At 47.0% G+C, this 17,700-nt stretch overlaps 5 protein-coding genes and 1 non-coding gene across 6 annotated transcripts; 2 read left to right on the forward strand and 4 right to left on the reverse strand.

Moving 5' to 3' along the window:
* The first annotated feature begins 1,109 nt into the window (after window positions 1-1,109).
* Window positions 1,110-1,221, forward strand: ACHE_t50016S. The gene has a single exon. It is a non-coding gene; the product is annotated as a tRNA-Leu (tRNA).
* Window positions 1,222-4,447: 3,226 nt separating this feature from the next.
* On the reverse strand, window positions 4,448-5,898 carry ACHE_50986A (MCT family MFS transporter; the record flags this gene model as incomplete). The annotated part of the gene is made up of 3 exons (XM_043280763.1): window positions 4,448-5,373; window positions 5,424-5,516; window positions 5,601-5,898. 3 exons carry the CDS (start codon window positions 5,896-5,898, stop codon window positions 4,448-4,450), a joined length of 1,317 nt encoding a protein of 438 aa, XP_043138310.1.
* Window positions 5,899-7,220: 1,322 nt separating this feature from the next.
* ACHE_50987A (uncharacterized protein) lies at window positions 7,221-8,092 on the reverse strand (the record flags this gene model as incomplete). Its single annotated transcript, XM_043280765.1, has 3 exons — window positions 7,221-7,618; window positions 7,676-7,800; window positions 7,899-8,092. The coding sequence occupies 3 exons, from the start codon at window positions 8,090-8,092 to the stop codon at window positions 7,221-7,223; spliced, it is 717 nt and encodes a 238-aa protein (XP_043138311.1).
* Window positions 8,093-9,743: 1,651 nt separating this feature from the next.
* CDC16 (anaphase promoting complex subunit CDC16) lies at window positions 9,744-12,130 on the reverse strand (the record flags this gene model as incomplete). Its single annotated transcript, XM_043280766.1, has 3 exons — window positions 9,744-11,005; window positions 11,081-11,968; window positions 12,034-12,130. The coding sequence occupies 3 exons, from the start codon at window positions 12,128-12,130 to the stop codon at window positions 9,744-9,746; spliced, it is 2,247 nt and encodes a 748-aa protein (XP_043138312.1).
* An 808-nt stretch (window positions 12,131-12,938) lies between these two features.
* Window positions 12,939-13,259, forward strand: ACHE_50989S (uncharacterized protein; the record flags this gene model as incomplete). The annotated part of the gene is made up of 1 exon (XM_043280767.1): window positions 12,939-13,259. One exon carries the CDS (start codon window positions 12,939-12,941, stop codon window positions 13,257-13,259), a length of 321 nt encoding a protein of 106 aa, XP_043138313.1.
* A 658-nt stretch (window positions 13,260-13,917) lies between these two features.
* Window positions 13,918-16,213, reverse strand: ACHE_50990A (crinkler effector domain-containing protein; the record flags this gene model as incomplete). The annotated part of the gene is made up of 5 exons (XM_043280768.1): window positions 13,918-14,027; window positions 14,085-14,521; window positions 14,571-14,878; window positions 14,980-15,731; window positions 15,793-16,213. The coding sequence occupies 5 exons, from the start codon at window positions 16,211-16,213 to the stop codon at window positions 13,918-13,920; spliced, it is 2,028 nt and encodes a 675-aa protein (XP_043138314.1).
* Between the last annotated feature and the right edge of the window lie 1,487 nt (window positions 16,214-17,700).

Below are 17,700 nucleotides of genomic sequence, written 5' to 3' on the forward strand. Positions count from 1 at the left end.
AGCGAAGCGGCGGGGATGATGATTCATTATCGAAAATCAAGAAAGATTAGAGAGAAAGAGGAGGGGGAAATGTGTGAAAGAAAAGAAAAAGAAATTGGGACAGGCAGGGGGGCAGGCGGTCGTCACAATCAGGAATGATCTCAGTTGAGGGTTGAGACGATCTCTGAAACATCCACCCTATGATAGCACCGTGGTTCTTCATTCTGTCTTTGTGGTTTACTTGGCTACCATCTTCTCTAGTTATCTCTAGTCTACTAGTATTGCTTGTCTGCTTTTAGTGGTGCAAATATTCCTTGCCCTCTACTACTACCACCATGTATTCTCAGCATCCCTCCTTTGTGGGCGGCAGAGGTGTGCTGATCACGAGGGATCTTCGCCTCTTTCGGCGAGATGGAAAATTGGTCACCCGTAGTCTCAGTTGGTTCCCTTAGAGTGCTGTTTGAGAGTACGTATGAACTTGTTTTGCAGTTTTCCACGAAGTACATATGCTTTATCCCAAGCATAATAGACCAATCGGGTTTCCCCCTCCCCCAGCAACAGGGTATCTCCATTCAGCACCTTATTTGCTCGACTTGCCATCCCGGTTCATATGAATGCCATCCCCCAGAACTCTCCGATGGACTCCCTGCAGCGAACACTACCTGTACAACCACGGTGTACAAGTACAGGCTCTGAACCCAGGACCAGGAGCTGACGAGTGCTTCCTGGTTTACGTCTCCCGTTTCCACGGCTCACCATCCCCGCCATGGCTACATGACCTGTCATGTCCCGTTCCCCTGATGATCGGGTGGCATCCATGGGTTGTTGGCTTCTGGAACGAGGTATGTACGGGGTAGCCAGAACACCGGTTGTTCTGGATCTCCCGTTCTCCGTATCTGTATTCTTGTTTCCAGTAGCATGCTTTTACTCCGTAGCAATAGTAATATAGCAGAATTAGAGTATGCCCCTTTCTCAGGAGACAGCACCGACCACGATCTTCTACACGATCACCAACAGGCGGCTCGAGCTGTGGCACTTGACAGGGGTATTGCGCGTCTCTCCCGTGGTTACTGCCTGCCTAATCCTTGGTAATCTCATATAATCTAATATGCAACCAATACATCATCCAAGGCAAGATGGCCGAGCGGTCCAAGGCGTCAGGTTAAGGTTACCTTAACTCATAACTTCGAGAAGTTTCCTGATCTCCGACAGGGGGCGTGGGTTCGAATCCCACTCTTGTCATCTCTTTTTTGTTTTTTGTTGTGTAGCCGCCGAGATGTATGTGTGACAAGTAGGATAACACAAACAATTCGTTGTATTGCATACATTCGTGGTGTTTTCTTTATTTTTTTTTTTTGGGTGGGCTATATATGTACTCCGTCTCGCTTTCGTCTGACTTTCGTCCTAACTCATATAGCTCGAATATTGAACGCCACCTATATATCAACACTTGTTTTCACTACTACTACTATGTAACCTCTACGAAGGAACTTCCACATCTTATCCAGGAGCTCCATTGTTTGAGGGCGACAAAGCTTTCTCTCCCATTGCCGATTTTGATTTCGCCTTCGACAGTGCTGGCGCTGCCTTAACCCTGATGTCGACTACGGATTACGGTTCCAGATATATATATCCCGGATGATCACCATCATCACAGCCTCTACAGCCTCTAAGAGCGAGGTACTGGCTCTGCTGGTTGAGCTGTCTAGATGTGTTTGACGGCTTTTGTGTAAGACATTTCCTATACTTGCTGGTGTTGGTGATACGATTATCTCAGTCTTGTTTGCTTGCTTGCGGAAATGAATACGTCTCTCTTATATATACTTCGCTTCACCGGGCGGATCGTACCGGTTCAAGGCCTCTTTCGTACATTGAGGCATGTCCCTGGAGAAGTTGTCGCGGCTTAGCTGGCTCGCGGTAAGCGGCACTCCTTAGTTATTGTGGTTGAACTTAACCATGTGCTGATCAAATAGGCTGGTTCTGGAGCAATATGTAACCGGCTGAGTGTTTTGTGTCAATGACGATGCGAGCCCTGTCGTCGCTCTCTGTAAGCAGACCTGCTGCTCTCCCTGATATTGGGAATCCGGACAATGCTAACATAGCCCAACAGCCTAGGTAAAATGATATACCAGCCAGAATGCAGTGCACAGCGTCATCGTCCGTGGAGACACAGTGATATTGGCATTGTTGGTCATCTGAGACGACGTGGGTCTCAATGCAGCGTACTGCTCTCTCTCTCTGTCTCTCTCTCTGTCTCTCTCTCTTTCTCTCTCTCCCCTATATATACGCACGTAGGGAATACATGACGAACTGGTATTGGAGCCGAAAAATTCGGAGGAATGTTTTCCGGGGCTTGCAGGCCTGATAACTGCCGCGTCGAACGTGTACAGCATGACTTGCCTTATTGTAGATCTCATACTCTTCTGAATAGGGATCACATTATGAGTAGCACGACAAGGCTATTCAGCGGGCCTTTGATCCCGGCTTGCTTCATACCGGGGAACTGTCGCCAATCGATTAGCAAGCGCAATGCAGCCTGCTCTTGGCAGAGCAACTATATCATTCCCGAACGAAGCACCTAAACTCAAGTCCAGATTCTTGATCTTGAGCTCCGTCCGGCCAGCCAAAAATGCCAACATCTCGCACGGCGGAAACATCTGGACAGGGATAGGTTCCTGCGGGATATCAAGGATGCCGTACTGAGCAATTTGTTTATCACTCACCCTGGGCTGCGCTGCCCCTTTCGTATCCATGTTTGAGTACAATGAAACTGTTTTATGAAAATTCTCGTGTTTTCTCTTTTCTACTTCTAATTTCAATACTATCCATGATAATTGATCTATTGTGCCTTTTTTTCCGGCTATAAAAAGTCATGTATAACAAATTATTATTATCATTTACTGCATTCTTTTACTCATGCCAACGAGCAATTTCATTCTGCCATAAGATGCAGGCCTACTACTATCCCATGAACAGTGTTCACCTTGAAGGCACCAGGAATATTTTTTGTAATGCCTTTGTGACGTCTGTTTCTGCGTTCCTCGTACGATTGAGAGTGAGGAAGATCGAAGGAGGAGGAAGGTATTCTGCCCTAAGTTCTATTAGTGGAGACCCCCTCTGCCCTTTCCTTTCGCTTTCTCGAGGAGGAAGAAGAAGAAGATCATATATTCCTCATACTATAGGCATGGTTTGCAAAGGTCAGCGCCTAAATATAGTATAGTCACATGATTCCACTCACATGTTGCATCTCTTGTTTGTTAAACGCGCGTTGGGATTTCCTAAGGCGCACTTTTCTGTATCAATCTGCAATAGTAATATGTTATTCTTTTTTAAGAGCAATGTGCACACTTCTCATGGTCTACTTCGGGCTCTTCCGTCTTCTGAACTACTAGATGGAACCGAACGAGAGCATAACTTTCTAGAGACTACCTTTTTTGAAACCAACCAGCATCTCCCAGCACCAGCGCAAGTGAAAGCCCTTCGCCAGATGCGGTAGGGACCCTCAACTGAAGCCCGTGATATTCGAAGACCTCGATCTTATTGTCAAATTTGGGCCCTATGTCACCGTTACTGAAGCTCAATGCCTCTGGATGCTCAAACGAATTTTTAAAGATAAGGTCCCTGTTCCCGAAATCTTTGGCTGGCATATGAAAGGGATTATGTATTCATTTGTATGGAACATATCCGAGAACAAAACGTTGAAGGCACGGTGGGATGATCTTGATGGTCCGGACAAGACAGCGCTCTCTGGGTAGTGAGAAAAGGAGAAAGAGGCAAGAAGAGCATTTAGTTTCAGCTGTGCTTGTCATAGCCAAATGCATACGGGTAGCCAACTAACTTCTTTTTCTAGGCGCTGGGGTTGACAAGGATCCTGCTTCGTCTTCTCCTATTCGCATCCATTTTTTTGGTGTGAAATAACGAGTAGGCTGGTGTTATGTCTTACCGTCAGCAAACATAGTTCCTAGTTATAGTTAGGTGTGGACAGACGATATTCGGTGTACTAAGGACCAGGGTCCAGGATACTGTGGAAGCATTGGCGTCTGCGGCAGGTCCTTTAGGGTAAGTGTTAACATCAATCCACTGAGATCCTCCTAGGCGCCGTAATGCAATCGATAATACGGCGAATCTGGATCAATACAGGCCAATGGCATGTAATTTACTGATCGATCCCTTCTCAGATGAGGACAGGAGTCTTTACCTTCCAGTGTAACAAGGCATATCGTTGTTTCCGGAGCATGATAGGAGGAACACTGACACATACCATATGGGAAGCACAAATCATCATCCACAAACCAAACTAGTAAGGTCGTTAGACCGTTGGAATGTCATAGGCTTGAATTTTGATTGCTATCGTTTTGTATGGGGAATCCAAGTTCGAAGAGAACAACAGAAAAGCATTGCAGTCTATATATTAAACAACCCTATCTACTTGCACAATCTATCCAAAAGAAAGCCACGGAACCCGAAATTAGAAAATCTTTTTCAACCCCCACCCCCCACTAACTCCCCTCGAAATGATAAAAAACAACATAGAACCCCCATACGCAACCCCCGCAAAAACAATCAAGCCTGAATAATTCGTCTCCGGCTTAACATTCCCATTTTGCGCCTTTAAAATTTCCCCCGCCACAGGAATCGCAACCAACGACCCAAAGCTCACCAGCGAATACGTCGTCCCATACCTCTTCCCATACTCCTCCGTCTTGGAGATTTGAGCCACGCAAACAGGCGCAAGACTAATTGCCGTCCCGCTCCAGAAACCGAAGGACGCAGCGAAGCTGACGATGGCGGGCGCGTTGGTGCCGGATTTCAGCCACAGGGCGAGAATCAAGACTGTACAGACGAAGGTCGTCACGATGATTACGTTGAAGCGGCCCCATTGGTCTGCTAGGTAGCCCGGGATCACGCGGCCGAAGATAGAGGCTGCATTCAGGATGGCCATTAGTTGGTAGGAGAGGGAGCCGTCGACGTCGTGGGAGGTGGCGTAGGAGACTAGGTAGGTCATTGGGATGAGGAAGCCGATTTCGATGAGGATGATTGCGACTGCTACTGTGGAGAGTCGTACATCGCACAGTGCGCGTAGGTCGATGCTGCTTCCACCTTCTTTGTTGGGTGGTAGTCTAGTTCGGAGAAGGAGAGTGGAGGCGACGCAGAAGATGGCGCAGACAAAGCCCATGACCCGAATTGCCCAGGGGAAGCCCACTTTTTCGCTGAGATCTCCTACCATAAGGGGGAAGATGATGCCGCCAATGCTTCCGGCAGTGTTGGCGAAGCCATTTGCCAAGGCTCTGCGACGCAGGAACCAATGATTGACGGCGGCGAGACTGGGGGTGAATACCATCGATGCGGTAACCCCTCCTAGAAGGCTAAAGCCGAGAATGAATTGATAGAATTCTGTCAAGGTTAACAAATGCGTTGGCTTTGATGTGGGATGCATTGCTTACCGGTAGAAACGCTCAGTATCATGAGCGATACCACGATTCCAGTACATCCTGGAATAAGCAAAGGCTTCAACCCATGAGCATCGAATATAGGTCCTGATCACAATGTATCAGCGTACAGAACATACAGAATGTACAAAAATGCCAAACCGCGTCGGGATGATTGCGAAACAAGCATACCAACCTGAACGCCTCCTAGATAAAAGAAGAAAACCCATAGGCTAAAGATCCACGATACCGACGACTTGGGGTAATCTTTCAATTGATGCTCAGACAGCCACTCCTCGAGCACCGCTATAGTGTTGACAATCCCGAATGCAGGTACCAGCGCGCACCATGCGCCCAGAACGACAAGCCATGCACGCCACCCGCGATCTGGGTACTGGTCGAACGATGACGGATCTTCGGGCGGGAAATTTGCCTTGTCATCGTCCCGTGGCTGAACATGGAGGTGAGTTTCTTCGTTCTTGGTATGCATTATGGCGCGACAAAAGACAGTCGCTTGTTGAGCTCAATTCGTGGCTGCTCTCTCTGACCAGGATTTCTTCGAGACATTTCGAGACTTTTGAATCAAAATGCCATGTTTGAATGCTGAGAAGGGATAACATGGTGTACCCACTGAATGGTGCACCCCCTTGCGAAAGTTATTGCGTGGCTGTATCGCAAGAAGAGGGAGACATCAGAAATCACAAACAAGCATGTCCTACATCGCGCCTTCATGAAGACCCTGAACGCTTGAAGAGAAACGTTCACGCGCAGATCAATTGTAACAAGCTTTTCGACTGCCAATCGTTAGCACCTCTTTGTGGGTTCTGCAAGAACTTTTCTAGAGCGTCTTGATTAGGCCATGAAGATCGTGGCATGCAGGATTTTCGCACTTTACTCTTCCACAATAGACGTCGCCCTCGTACGCCGGAGTACAAGCGATGCTGATCCATATCACATCACCGACGACGTAATCAGAGACAAGGAAGACTTGTTCTTCTTGCGGAAGAATTCGTCATCCATTCCAATCCTGACTGACCACCCATGCAAATAATTTTCTCCAATCTTGCGTCGGAGAACTAGAAAATGATGGCACGCGCGAATCAGAAGCCAAAGAGACAGCGGGGACCTGCAGGTTGCACAGTGGAAAGGAGGTTGGCAGACGACATTTGTACTGATTGGGACCATAACCGTCAATAGACCATGCAAGTCGAGACGTCATGAACATAACGAGGCCCACATATAGATCTGATCAATATGGAGGGCTTAGCGGGCGCACTGATCAAGAAATTATCGATTGTTTTCTTGGTGCTAGTGCCACCGTAGGAGAAATGTCCACTTTTATTCATAGTATGTTCGCTTATGCGTATGATAGATTATGTATCAGATTTAAAAACTTTCTGGTATTGCACAGTGACCAGGATATGACTGAAACCCACAAGAGCACCCTGAGACGCATATCAGCTTGTCGATCATCGGATGTCAGTTTTATGTGCCGAAAGTCTCTCTACCTCGGTGTTTTGGGGTAGCACTTTGTAATCATCATAGTGTCTTTCCCCTGATGGATTATAACAGAGCGAATGTTCTTGAATGTGACAATATCGAGGGAACAAAGGAAGATGAAAGAGAAGAGAAGGACGAAAGAAGAGAGTCATCTGTTGAGTTAGCCTGTAAACAGAAATTAGCTAACAACACCCAGCCCTACAATGATTTACCGAATCTCTAGAAAATACCAAACAAACCACATGGCAATAAAAACTTAGATAACAGACCAAACCTAATCCCAAGCGTACCAGTATCCCCCCTTCACACCCCTCAATCAGCCTGAATCCTAGCCCAATGAAACGGCCTCTCCTCAGAACCCTTCCTCAACACCAAGATCCCAAACCTCAACACCCCCGCCTCCCTAATCTTCCCCTTAACCGGCTTGTTCCAAGCAGTCACTGGAACGACCTCACCAGGCCACAGGATCCGCACAACAGTTGGTCGTCTGTACTTGTTTAGTTTCCGGTCATTGAACAGCCACTGATGCAGAGAGCCAATGTCCAGTTTCTGTGATATGGTGCTCTGATCTTTGAGGGTGAGTAAGACTGCGACTCGTCGGTGGATTTTGGGTATGACACGCCGAGGACGATGGTTTGGAGGATGGGGAACGAGGGAGAGTTCTACTTCGACTTCGGGTGCGTAGATTTCCCAGCATTCGAAGCGAATTACTTACTGTTTTTTGATTAAAATGTTTTCGTGGCATTGGGATGCATGGGTTTGCTTACCATCTTGGGATGCTCGTCCTAGGATATAGATGATGTCGTTTTCGAGTTTCCCGATGCCTCCGGTTCGGTAGAACCCTTCCGAGTCAAAGGCATTTTTCATCACGTCGGGGTTCTCAGAAATATACCTACACAGAAAACACGTGTTATACGTAGCCCACAGGGGAAAAAAGGGGATGCCATACTTCTTGAACAGTGTAGGTGTTCTGAGACAAAGCTACCATACCCACTGGCCTTGAAAGTTGCATGCTGCTGGCGACGACCACAGGAGCCCTGAAGATCAAAGTCGTAGGTATATCTTCCAAGAGTGTTGCTGATAACCAGTCTTAGCACCCTACTTACCGGTGTAATATGAGACCCAGTATTCCCATCAGCCATAGCCAAACAACCAAAAGCCTCAGCCATGCCGTAGGTGGCCATAATATGCTCTTCATCTCGAACCTTGCACCAGATTCCTTGAGTCCCCGGGCGCACCTGCATCCATCCCCCCCCCAAGAGCAGCTTCCAGATCCCACGGAGCTTAGGAATAAGCTCCTCATAGCCAGCCACATCCGTATTATTCAACCCTTCAAGCTTAGCAGCTATGCTGTCTAGAAAGGTCGGCCCAAGGAACAAACAAATTGTATCACCCGAGAATAGTCGCTCAAATAATCACTCCGGACTGATTTTAATTTGGGGATATCAATACAAGGGCCCACAAGCAAGCTAGTGAGAAACATGTGGAGCCCAGCCATCCAATGTACAGGTTCGCTCTGCACCCAGATATCTTTGGACGTGGCGCCGATGGCTTCGATTGCGATTTGCAACCCTAGCGTTACACCTTGCCGGGAATGCAGAACGCTCTTTGGGGAGCCTGTGGTGCCGGATGTCTAGAACATCATGCAGCCCTTTTCGGGGTTGATTAGGGAAGTCAAGGTGCCCAATTCGAAGATCACCATCTCAGCGGGTTGCGGGGATGGTCTGCCGTCAAATGTGTAGAATTTGATGCCGCCAGTTAGACCGCTGATGGCTTGAACTTTCTCTATGCAGTCCCAGATTGTCGTCAGGGCGGTTGCGTTGCAGAGTTGTAGAGTATTCAGCTTCTTCGGGTGAACGGACGTCGCTAGAAGAGGATCAATGACCTGAACTCAAGTCGATCAATAGGGAAGACGGCAAACCAACATAGAAGCACCGCAACACCGCCTAACCAGTAGATCGCAAGAACAAGCACCGCAAACCCGTATCCCGGGCCTGCTAGGACTCCAATAAACACATCCGTGTTAGGATTGCGCAGTTGCTTCTGGACATCCTCGTTCAAACTATCATACAGCCGCTGCCGCACTATGGAGACGTTATACACTCATTCCGGTCTTCGCCAAAGTATTCTCGAAACAGTTTGTTTTTCGGATTGAGCGGCCAGGTTTTGAAGACCCAGTTCAGGAAACGCTCCTGTGGCATTTTTATTGTTTTCGCAACCATTCTTCATGGTGAAGAAATCCTATGAAGGTGAATGATTGCAGGTCTTTTGTTGGGAAAAAAAAAAAAAGAGAAAAACGTTGCCAGAATTTATATGAGCTGAACGGCCAGTAATTATATCTGTTGAACACGTTAGCAACCTAATGATGTGCAGATTTGGAGATGGGCGTGACTGGCTAGGAATTCAAAATGGATACTATATTTCTCCAGGACACCATAACAAGTGTTAAAGTAGAGTGAGCCGTAACCTTATCCAACGATGTGCCGTGTCGGCATCCATCCTTGCATAGTTGCCAACATCATTCCTATGCAGTGCTCATTCGTATGTGCGATACAGAGAAACAGCAGTATTTATTATTTCCAGGGTGAATGTATGAAGAAAAACCAGTCAAAATTCTTGCTTCTGTATAAGTATAAAACGGCCAAACACAAGAAACAAGAAGAAACAAGATACGCCTGATGCAATGCAACCAATCCCATGGGATATCAGACCAAAAAGAATAAGGCAAAACGACCCTTCCAGAGCACGGCTGATCCAAAACGCCATTCGCAATGCATATGCACCCAATCTCATCAACCAAAAGGACAGTAGAAGAACAACAATCTAACACGTTTATCAATACCTGGTATTACCGCGTACAGCCCTCGGATTCCGACTGCGACTGACCGCCGGTATGGGTGTCTCGTCGACTTCTTCTATCGGACTGCTGATTGCCCTTCGTTGTCTCGACCGTCCACATCGCACACGGCTCAATGCTTGGTGTAGTAGTCCATCAGCCTCCTCATCCAATTCCATTTCCACCTTATCTTCCATTGTCTCGGGTGCTGCAGCAGATGGTTCGGCCTGGGCAACTTCGTCGGTCCAATCCTCGGAAAGTTGGTCATGTGATACTCCTCGCCGTCTCACGGGCTCTGCAGACGCAAGTCTCTCCTTTCCTTTACCACGTGAGCGAGAGCTCTGGCTAGCGGGTGTTCTCGACATTTCTTGTCTTGCTAATGCTTCATCGTTTGCATGATTGTCCAACGCCCATATCTCAAGGGCGCGAGAGAGGAGCGTTCCAGCAACGCCAGCGCCACCGGCCGCATCTCCACCGCCGCTGGCTCCTAGAACACGGACCGCCTCGTGAAGTGTCGTCACGGCCTCCATCGTACGCCCAAGTTCCAGCAAGACCAATCCGCGAGAGGTATAGAGCGAGCCAATTAGACCACGGTCCTCATATCCCCCGACACCTGATGACGATACACCAGAAGTACTGCCACCATTGCCACCCAAGAACGGAGTATAACCCATGCTTGCGCCCCCTGCCCCAATGCGGAGGCATTCATCGAACTCCTCCAGAGCTTCTGAATGGAGGCTAAGACGACGCAGTGCATGACCGAGATTTGCCCGTGTAGCCACCCAGGCCCCTGGCTCGCAGTGAAGTGACTTGGCCAGAGCGAGAGACTGCCGGAACAGCTCTACGGCTCCTTCGAGTTCATCCTGGTGGTACAAAACAACGCCTAGTTCATTCAGAACTAATGGATCACCACCCAATGGAGCTGACCCGCTAGTTGGATTTATGGGGACAGATGAAACTGATCCGGAAGCAGCGCCCGTCGACATGGCATAGGCGGCACAGAGATATTCGTGGGCCAGGGACATGTTGTTCAAAGCTAGATGCTGCATTCCAAGGAACAGCTGCGGCAAATGACTGCCTTGGAATAACCGAGCAGCTGTACTGTATGCGGCGATAGCTTGATCATGTTCCCCTTCCGCGGCAAAAGTGTGAGCAAAGCCAATCCACGCCGGTGCCGAATGTGGGTCGAGCAAAGATGATTTGGAAAAAAAGCGTCGTGCTTCCGCAACTTTGGATACGGACAAGTAGTAAACACCAATGGCTAGATAAGTATACGACTCCTCCGGAGCGTAGTCAGCCAACGTGTGAGCAAGAAGGAACAATGCATTCGTAGCACCTGTTTCATACAAGCAAGCGAGATGCAAAGGATATACTGCTGGGGGATGTCCTAGATGGTTCTGAGCCGGTAAGTTCGAAGCAGCGATCACTGTTGTCGATGAACCCTGGGTCGACTGCGGTGTCGATAGAACAGAGGAAGTTAGCTCGAGAGCTTCCGCAAACCGACATTGCGTATAAAGAGCCTCTGCTCGCGACAGCAGAATATCCGGATTCTCAGCGAGATTATAGTGTGTCGATAGTGTCTCGGTAGCATCTGTAAGAATAGCCGGGGACGAATACTTGGACAAGCGAGTAGTGTAAAGCATCTTCGTAAAATGAGCCGCTTCCTGAGCCACCGATGGATCTGGCCCAGATATCGAGTCAAAATCAAGAGACTCGAGAAACTCAAGCTCTTCCGCTGGCGACATGAGCGAATTCTTCATCAACTGGTCGAAAGCCTCGAAGCACTGGACATCGATGCGCACAGCGTCCTTGTAACAGTCACGAGCACGGTCAAAGGCGTTCTGCTTAGCAAAACACAGTCCCCGCAGATAACACATGGCCGCCTCGAAACGGATATTATTTGCATCCTCCCGTTCCCGGTCCTCTCCACGGTCGCGTGAGGCAGCTGACTTGCCATTGCGCAGGGTGACATGGCTCTGGCCATTCAGGTGTTGTATCTTGCGACGGCTGGTGGTATTGCGAATTAAGTGGGTTGGGTTATGGTCGCCCAGTACCGATAGTGCTTGCTCGAATTGATTCTGTTTGATATGGCAGTGGGCAGCGAGGTAACGGCAGGCGGTACTTCTCGAGATGAGGTCTTTCCGGGACAGGAGGGCCAGGGCTCGCGTGTAGTTGTTGTTGGAGAAATGGACTTGGGCTAACCAAAAGGCATCAGAGTCGCTATCTGTTCAATGGCCACGACTGTTAGTGTCCAATTCGTATGCGACTGTATGTATCCCAGTCACTCACTGGTCAACGCGAGCACTTTGTCGCCGATGTAGATGGCCGCATCATGTTGTCCGCGGTTCAGCGCATCCTGACGCCAGGAGCGCAGGAATTTCTCCATGGCCAATTGCTAGACTCGACGGCGCACAATTCCAAAAAAGGTTGTAAAAGATCCAATTGTCAAGTGTTTGCGATTGCAGGCATAAGGAGGGGCAGAGACGACGGAGATCGGTAGGAAACAGCTTCCCTCGTTGACGCGAAGACGAGCTTCCCACTGCTGTTTTTCGAGGGAGATCGTAAGGGACGAAAACCCAGCTGCAATAAGGATGAGATAAAAGCTCGTCTGTGCTGTCTTCGTTGTCTGTCGCAGCAACGAAAAGACAAACAAATACGCTGCTTATTTCGTCGCTCCGAACGGCGCGTCGAATTGGCACGTGCACCTTTCCCCATCGGGAAACTTCGTTGCTCTTGCACCTCCTTCCGCCTTTTCTCATCTCATGATGGCGTGCAAAAATTACAGTCATATTCAAGAGTTGATCAAGTCTCCAACCCTGGACTACTATAAAACATCAATACGTGTTGAAATACAGTTCAGTCTTGACTTGACGCCGTACCTTATGCTGGACATTTACAATGCCGGATTGCAGGATACCCATGCTCAGGGCCGAAAAATGCCCTGCAAGTATCGTAAAGCTTTGATATCGATCCGACCAAATCAATGAGCCCAGGACGGATGATAGATTGTCATAACTAGTGAATACAGCGAACTGGATGTGTCAAAAAAAATCTCCCGAGGATCGGATCTATGGATCAGAAAAAAGCATGGTCCTAGAACCAGATGGTAGTTTCCTTTCATCATGACCTTTTCCGACACTACCTGTACTCGCTTCTTCCAATCTTTCTCCCTTGTTCGTTGCTTTGTCTTCAAAATGGCAGGAGCCCTTGGAAAACTGACCATCACTTTTCACCGTGATTTTATCGACGACGTCCGCCCTTACCCTACGGGGCCCTCCATGCCGGACTACGTGGAGATTCATACCAATATCAATATCTTTCCAGAGGGTGATTTCTACGACTCAGGAGTAGTGGTCGAGCCTCTCCATACTTATGTGAGAGCCTATATCACGCGCTTTGACCAAGAGATCTATGTTCCCAATGCGTTTTTCTACGCGGATGATCGATTCCATGTAACTATTGCGGAAGAAAATCAGTCGGAAATTATCATACAAGCTTTGAGCTTGCAAAGGTGACATTGCCATATCATATTCGTCTCTAATGATGTTAGTGTATCGCAGTCACCTACCCGAACGATGGTGCCCTATGTTGACTATGACGGGCTTGGTTGTCTCTTCGTTACTTCGAACTGAAAACGTCCGTTTATAGGAGTTTTGAGCAAGCTCGTTGGAACATAACCAATTATCCTGTGAGCTAGGGCTGAGATCCACAGGAAATTGAAAGTTTCCATGGCCAACCCTCAAATCAGGGCTTAGTTTCGGAAACATGGAGGTATACCTACTATTCTATAATGTCTAGTTCTATTTCCAAAGGCTTAGTCTATTGAAGTTGAGTCAGTTGACTGCATAAGCACTTTGTCAATAGTATTTTTTTTAGAACTTTGATGTTCATTTCCAGGTATGAGTCTATAACCTCTAATAGTATTTCCCTGGTTCTCACGGCCTCGGTCTAGTAGATGAAAAGAGATAGTATTCCCAATCTAAACGAGGTAGCCGTAAGGCGAGAATATCAGCCCTGAAGAGGAGAGAGAAGAAGCCACAAGGTAAGACAAAGGAAACCAAGTGAATTCATCTGATTGCTTGATAGTTGAGAAGTTGGCTACAGCTAACAAAGATATCACAATGAAAGACATGCATGTAAACAGTGCAATAGCCATATTATCTCTGCTGATCCTCAAATATGTAGATGCACAGACATAATAAGAGCTTTCTGATGGTTATACAGCCGCAATTCAGAATAATCATCGATGAATACAGCATGCCATAGCCTAGGCTCAGAAAACTCTATCAAGTTATTAGTGGAATAAATCATAGATACTGAATTGAACACTGAGAACACACCTTTGGTTGGTAAAGAAGTCGCACAGTCGATTATGATCCAATCCTTGACCATATTCTCTTTTAGCCAGGGATGATATTTTCCACCCTCCTTGAATCGAGAGATATATTCATCAATTTTATTGTGATCTCTCAATAATTCAATCGCCCATTTTTTTTCAGGGATATAGAAATCCACTCGACCATCCTTGGTTCTTGACCATTCACTGGATATTGGTACGCCTAGGCCAGCTACATGAACAAATCCCCTGTGGAATTCATCCTGATATTGGGATTCCACAGGTCTGGGTTGTGATGCAGTTGATATCTTTTTGCCCTCAGCTGAATGCCTCAGAATTGTGATGGAGAATTCGCGGAGAACCTCTTTGCATAATTTTGGTAGTGAGTCAAATCTGGCAGGCATGGGTATTGACATTTTGCCAATCCAATATTCGATGTATCTAAGATGGTCAGATCAGATCGACAATAGGGGTATGTGAGGAGAATCACTTCTCATGTAAGCGCGATGGCAGAACTGCAATATCACCACCATCCAGAGCTACCCTGTGAATCCAACCTTTCTGATAACAGAACTTGATGCTTGCATTATTGATATCAAATGGAATACTTCCTTCTTCTGTGATTTTGCACAATGTGTTGCAGATTCCATTTGTAGCTCTTGATATATCTGGAAAGGAGCGATTAACTGGCTGCGTGCTTAGTTTTTGAAAGACTGTGCCGGTGTCCTCCAGGAACCAAATGACATGATCTTCTGTCAAGGTCTTAATATGTCTATGCTTGATTTTATGGCGATAGGTCTGAAACTGTTAGCTTCTTGGTTCAGATAAAGCTTCTCAACATGCCCACTATGGGGATGTCCAAAGAATCCCAAAATTATTTGATCATATTTGGTACATACCTGGAAAAGTGTGCTGAGGATGGATTCGACCGCTCCTGGATGACCATTTGATAATGCAAATATGTAGTCCTGGGCACCTTCATCAAAAGTGAACGTTTCTTGATATTCAACTGGAATTGACCGTGAAACAACATCCCTGAACTCTTCTTTGTCATAAAATAAACCAATAGGTGGTGAGTATTGCTGGCTTTGTGGCGTCAATGAGATGCATTGTTGGTTAGAAAGTCTGACTGGAGTGAAAAATGTTTGATCTGGGCCTGTTTCTGGACTGCCATAAGAGCAGAAAAGACATAGTCGAAAATTATAACCAAAAAGAGATGACTGTCTCCCTTTGAGGATTGTGTTCCAGAGCACATCATCACTGTAGGTCATCTGTGCCTCATCCACGAGAATAACAGTGTTCGATGTCAGAACCCAAGAGAGGTCATGTTTGGATTCTGATGAAGTTGTGGTGAAACTAGTGGTTGGTGCACCTTCTAGTTCTTCATTCCATTTCTCAACAAGCTTGACAAGACTGTCCCAAGGATTCTTAAAATCGAGACCTTCCCATTTTTTGATCAAGGAAACCCTTCTTCCCCCTTTGCGATAGTGTTGCCTCAGAAGTTCAGAGAGATATGTTTTCCCACTGGCTGGAGTTCCACGCACATGGACTATGTTCACATCATCCAAAATGGCCGCGAGTTCTGACACTGTACGCTCTCGAGGACATACATGTGGATCCTCTGTGATAAGCCGTTTCGGAGATAAATCCACTATCATATATACATGTTAATTATAAGTATGAAAAGATCATTAAGAATGAGATATTCTCACCACCTTGTGATTCAGAGCGCTTCCGTTTCCGTGTAGTGGTATCTCCACTCATAACAACAACAACAATATCCACATCTGGATCCTTGCTTTCAGGGAAGAGTGGGTTGAATGTGACCATTCGGCGGGGATGTAGAAGTTCACCATTATCAATCTTAAACTCCTCTTCATAGTTGAGTTGCACCACAGGGCTGTAGAGGGTGAGATCACCATAGTCAGCTGCATCTTTCTTGGCGTGTGCTGGTGCATGGTCCCAAATCTTCTTTTTGAGTGTCTGAATATTGTCTTGGTCTGCAATGCACTCTATAGAGAATGGCTGCCTAAGATTTCCAGGAACAGCACACCATAATTCGCGAGTACGTGGTCGAGACATTGTCAAAGATTGGATTGGGTTGAGCACCCAGCTGGTGATGGCGGCGGCCATTGTAAGATAAGGACTAGAAATGTACCTGCCTGACGAGAACAAGGATTGCACCTGCCTGATGAGAACAAGAGTTGCACCTGCCTAATAAGGGCGAGAAATGCACCTGCCTGACGAGAACAAGGATTGCACCTGCCTGATGAGAACAAGAGTTGCACCTGCCTAATAAGGGCGAGAAATGCACCTGCCTGACAAACAATACTGTAAGAAGAGGGATTGCCAACGGCCTTGTTACACACGCAGGCAGGCGATACGTGTCAGTTTTCCATCCAGGATTATTTTACATCAGTTGAGAAAAGAAGTTTTCAGGGAATAGAATGTAGTGAGATGATCATTATGATCATTAGAGATGGATGCTAAGGAAGACCTGCCGCCAAGGAATGTGAGCATGTGATATTAGTGTGTTGATTGGTTGATTGATTGATTATGTCATACACCGTCCCAGCGGCGGGACATGATACCGGGAGAGCGTTGGCGTTAGCTTTTAGCGTGTCGAACCCAACTACTTTCTCACGGTCAGGGCTGCAGATAATGCGGCAGCGATACTATTAGATCCGGAGATTGAGAGAGTACGAGCTGCTATGAAGCTATATGGACAATATAGAATGTGCCATTCGAATCATCTGGTAAGCGTTCAGAGAGTTAATCTATATCCCGACCAAAATCAGGGAAAGCTACTATCTAAAGAGTGGTGGAGCTTGCGAGAGCTTTCCAATAGTACTAGGTGATGCTGGATTCTGACACCTCAGGCAACTGACAGGTTTGACATCGTTGCACGGCTAAGTGGTGTGGTTGGTGGGCGGCGCCGCGAGTATTATACATCTATGGTGTATGTGCCACGGCGCTCTACTAGGATAATGGAACTTCCAACGCATGAGTTCTACCTAGTGAGCTATCGACGGGAATAATCAACATGAGGAAGGAAGAGACGAGGTGATGCTGCAATAAATAACAAAGCTGATGAAAGTAATTATGGATTAACAGTCGGCCCGATTACTGAAAGCGGCCTGATTACCGAAAACGGAAGAATCCTTGTACATAAATAAAGCAAAACACCCTATATCAAGTGGTTATAGGAGGTGAGATGAATGTGCTGGCATGCAGAGAGATATATTAGCATTTTCGCTGAAGAGTCGGTCAAATTGACCTGTGAGATGACTATTATGGCCATCAAGAATCAATAAGCAATATTTTCCTTTCGTACGCATAGTAGTACTTGGAATAAAGAGCTTTTGAAGCCACCGCAGACCTATTTCATCTGTAGTCCAGCCATTTTGACTAACTTCAAAACGCCAGTTGCTCGGTAGGCCATCGAACCATTCTTCAATATAGTTCTCGGCCTTGGAAAATCACACATGGTGGCAGCGACCAGCCACTTGCATTGATTGATTCAATAGATGTAACCCACTCACGATTTCCTGGCTGTGAAACTGCTCGTCGGCCATAGTATTCAGCACGTGTGACTACCTTATGAGTAGAAATAAGGCCCA

The sequence above is a fragment of the Aspergillus chevalieri genome, chromosome 5 (assembly GCF_016861735.1).
Source record: "Aspergillus chevalieri M1 DNA, chromosome 5, nearly complete sequence".
In the NCBI taxonomy this organism is placed as follows: Eukaryota; Fungi; Ascomycota; class Eurotiomycetes; order Eurotiales; family Aspergillaceae; genus Aspergillus; species Aspergillus chevalieri.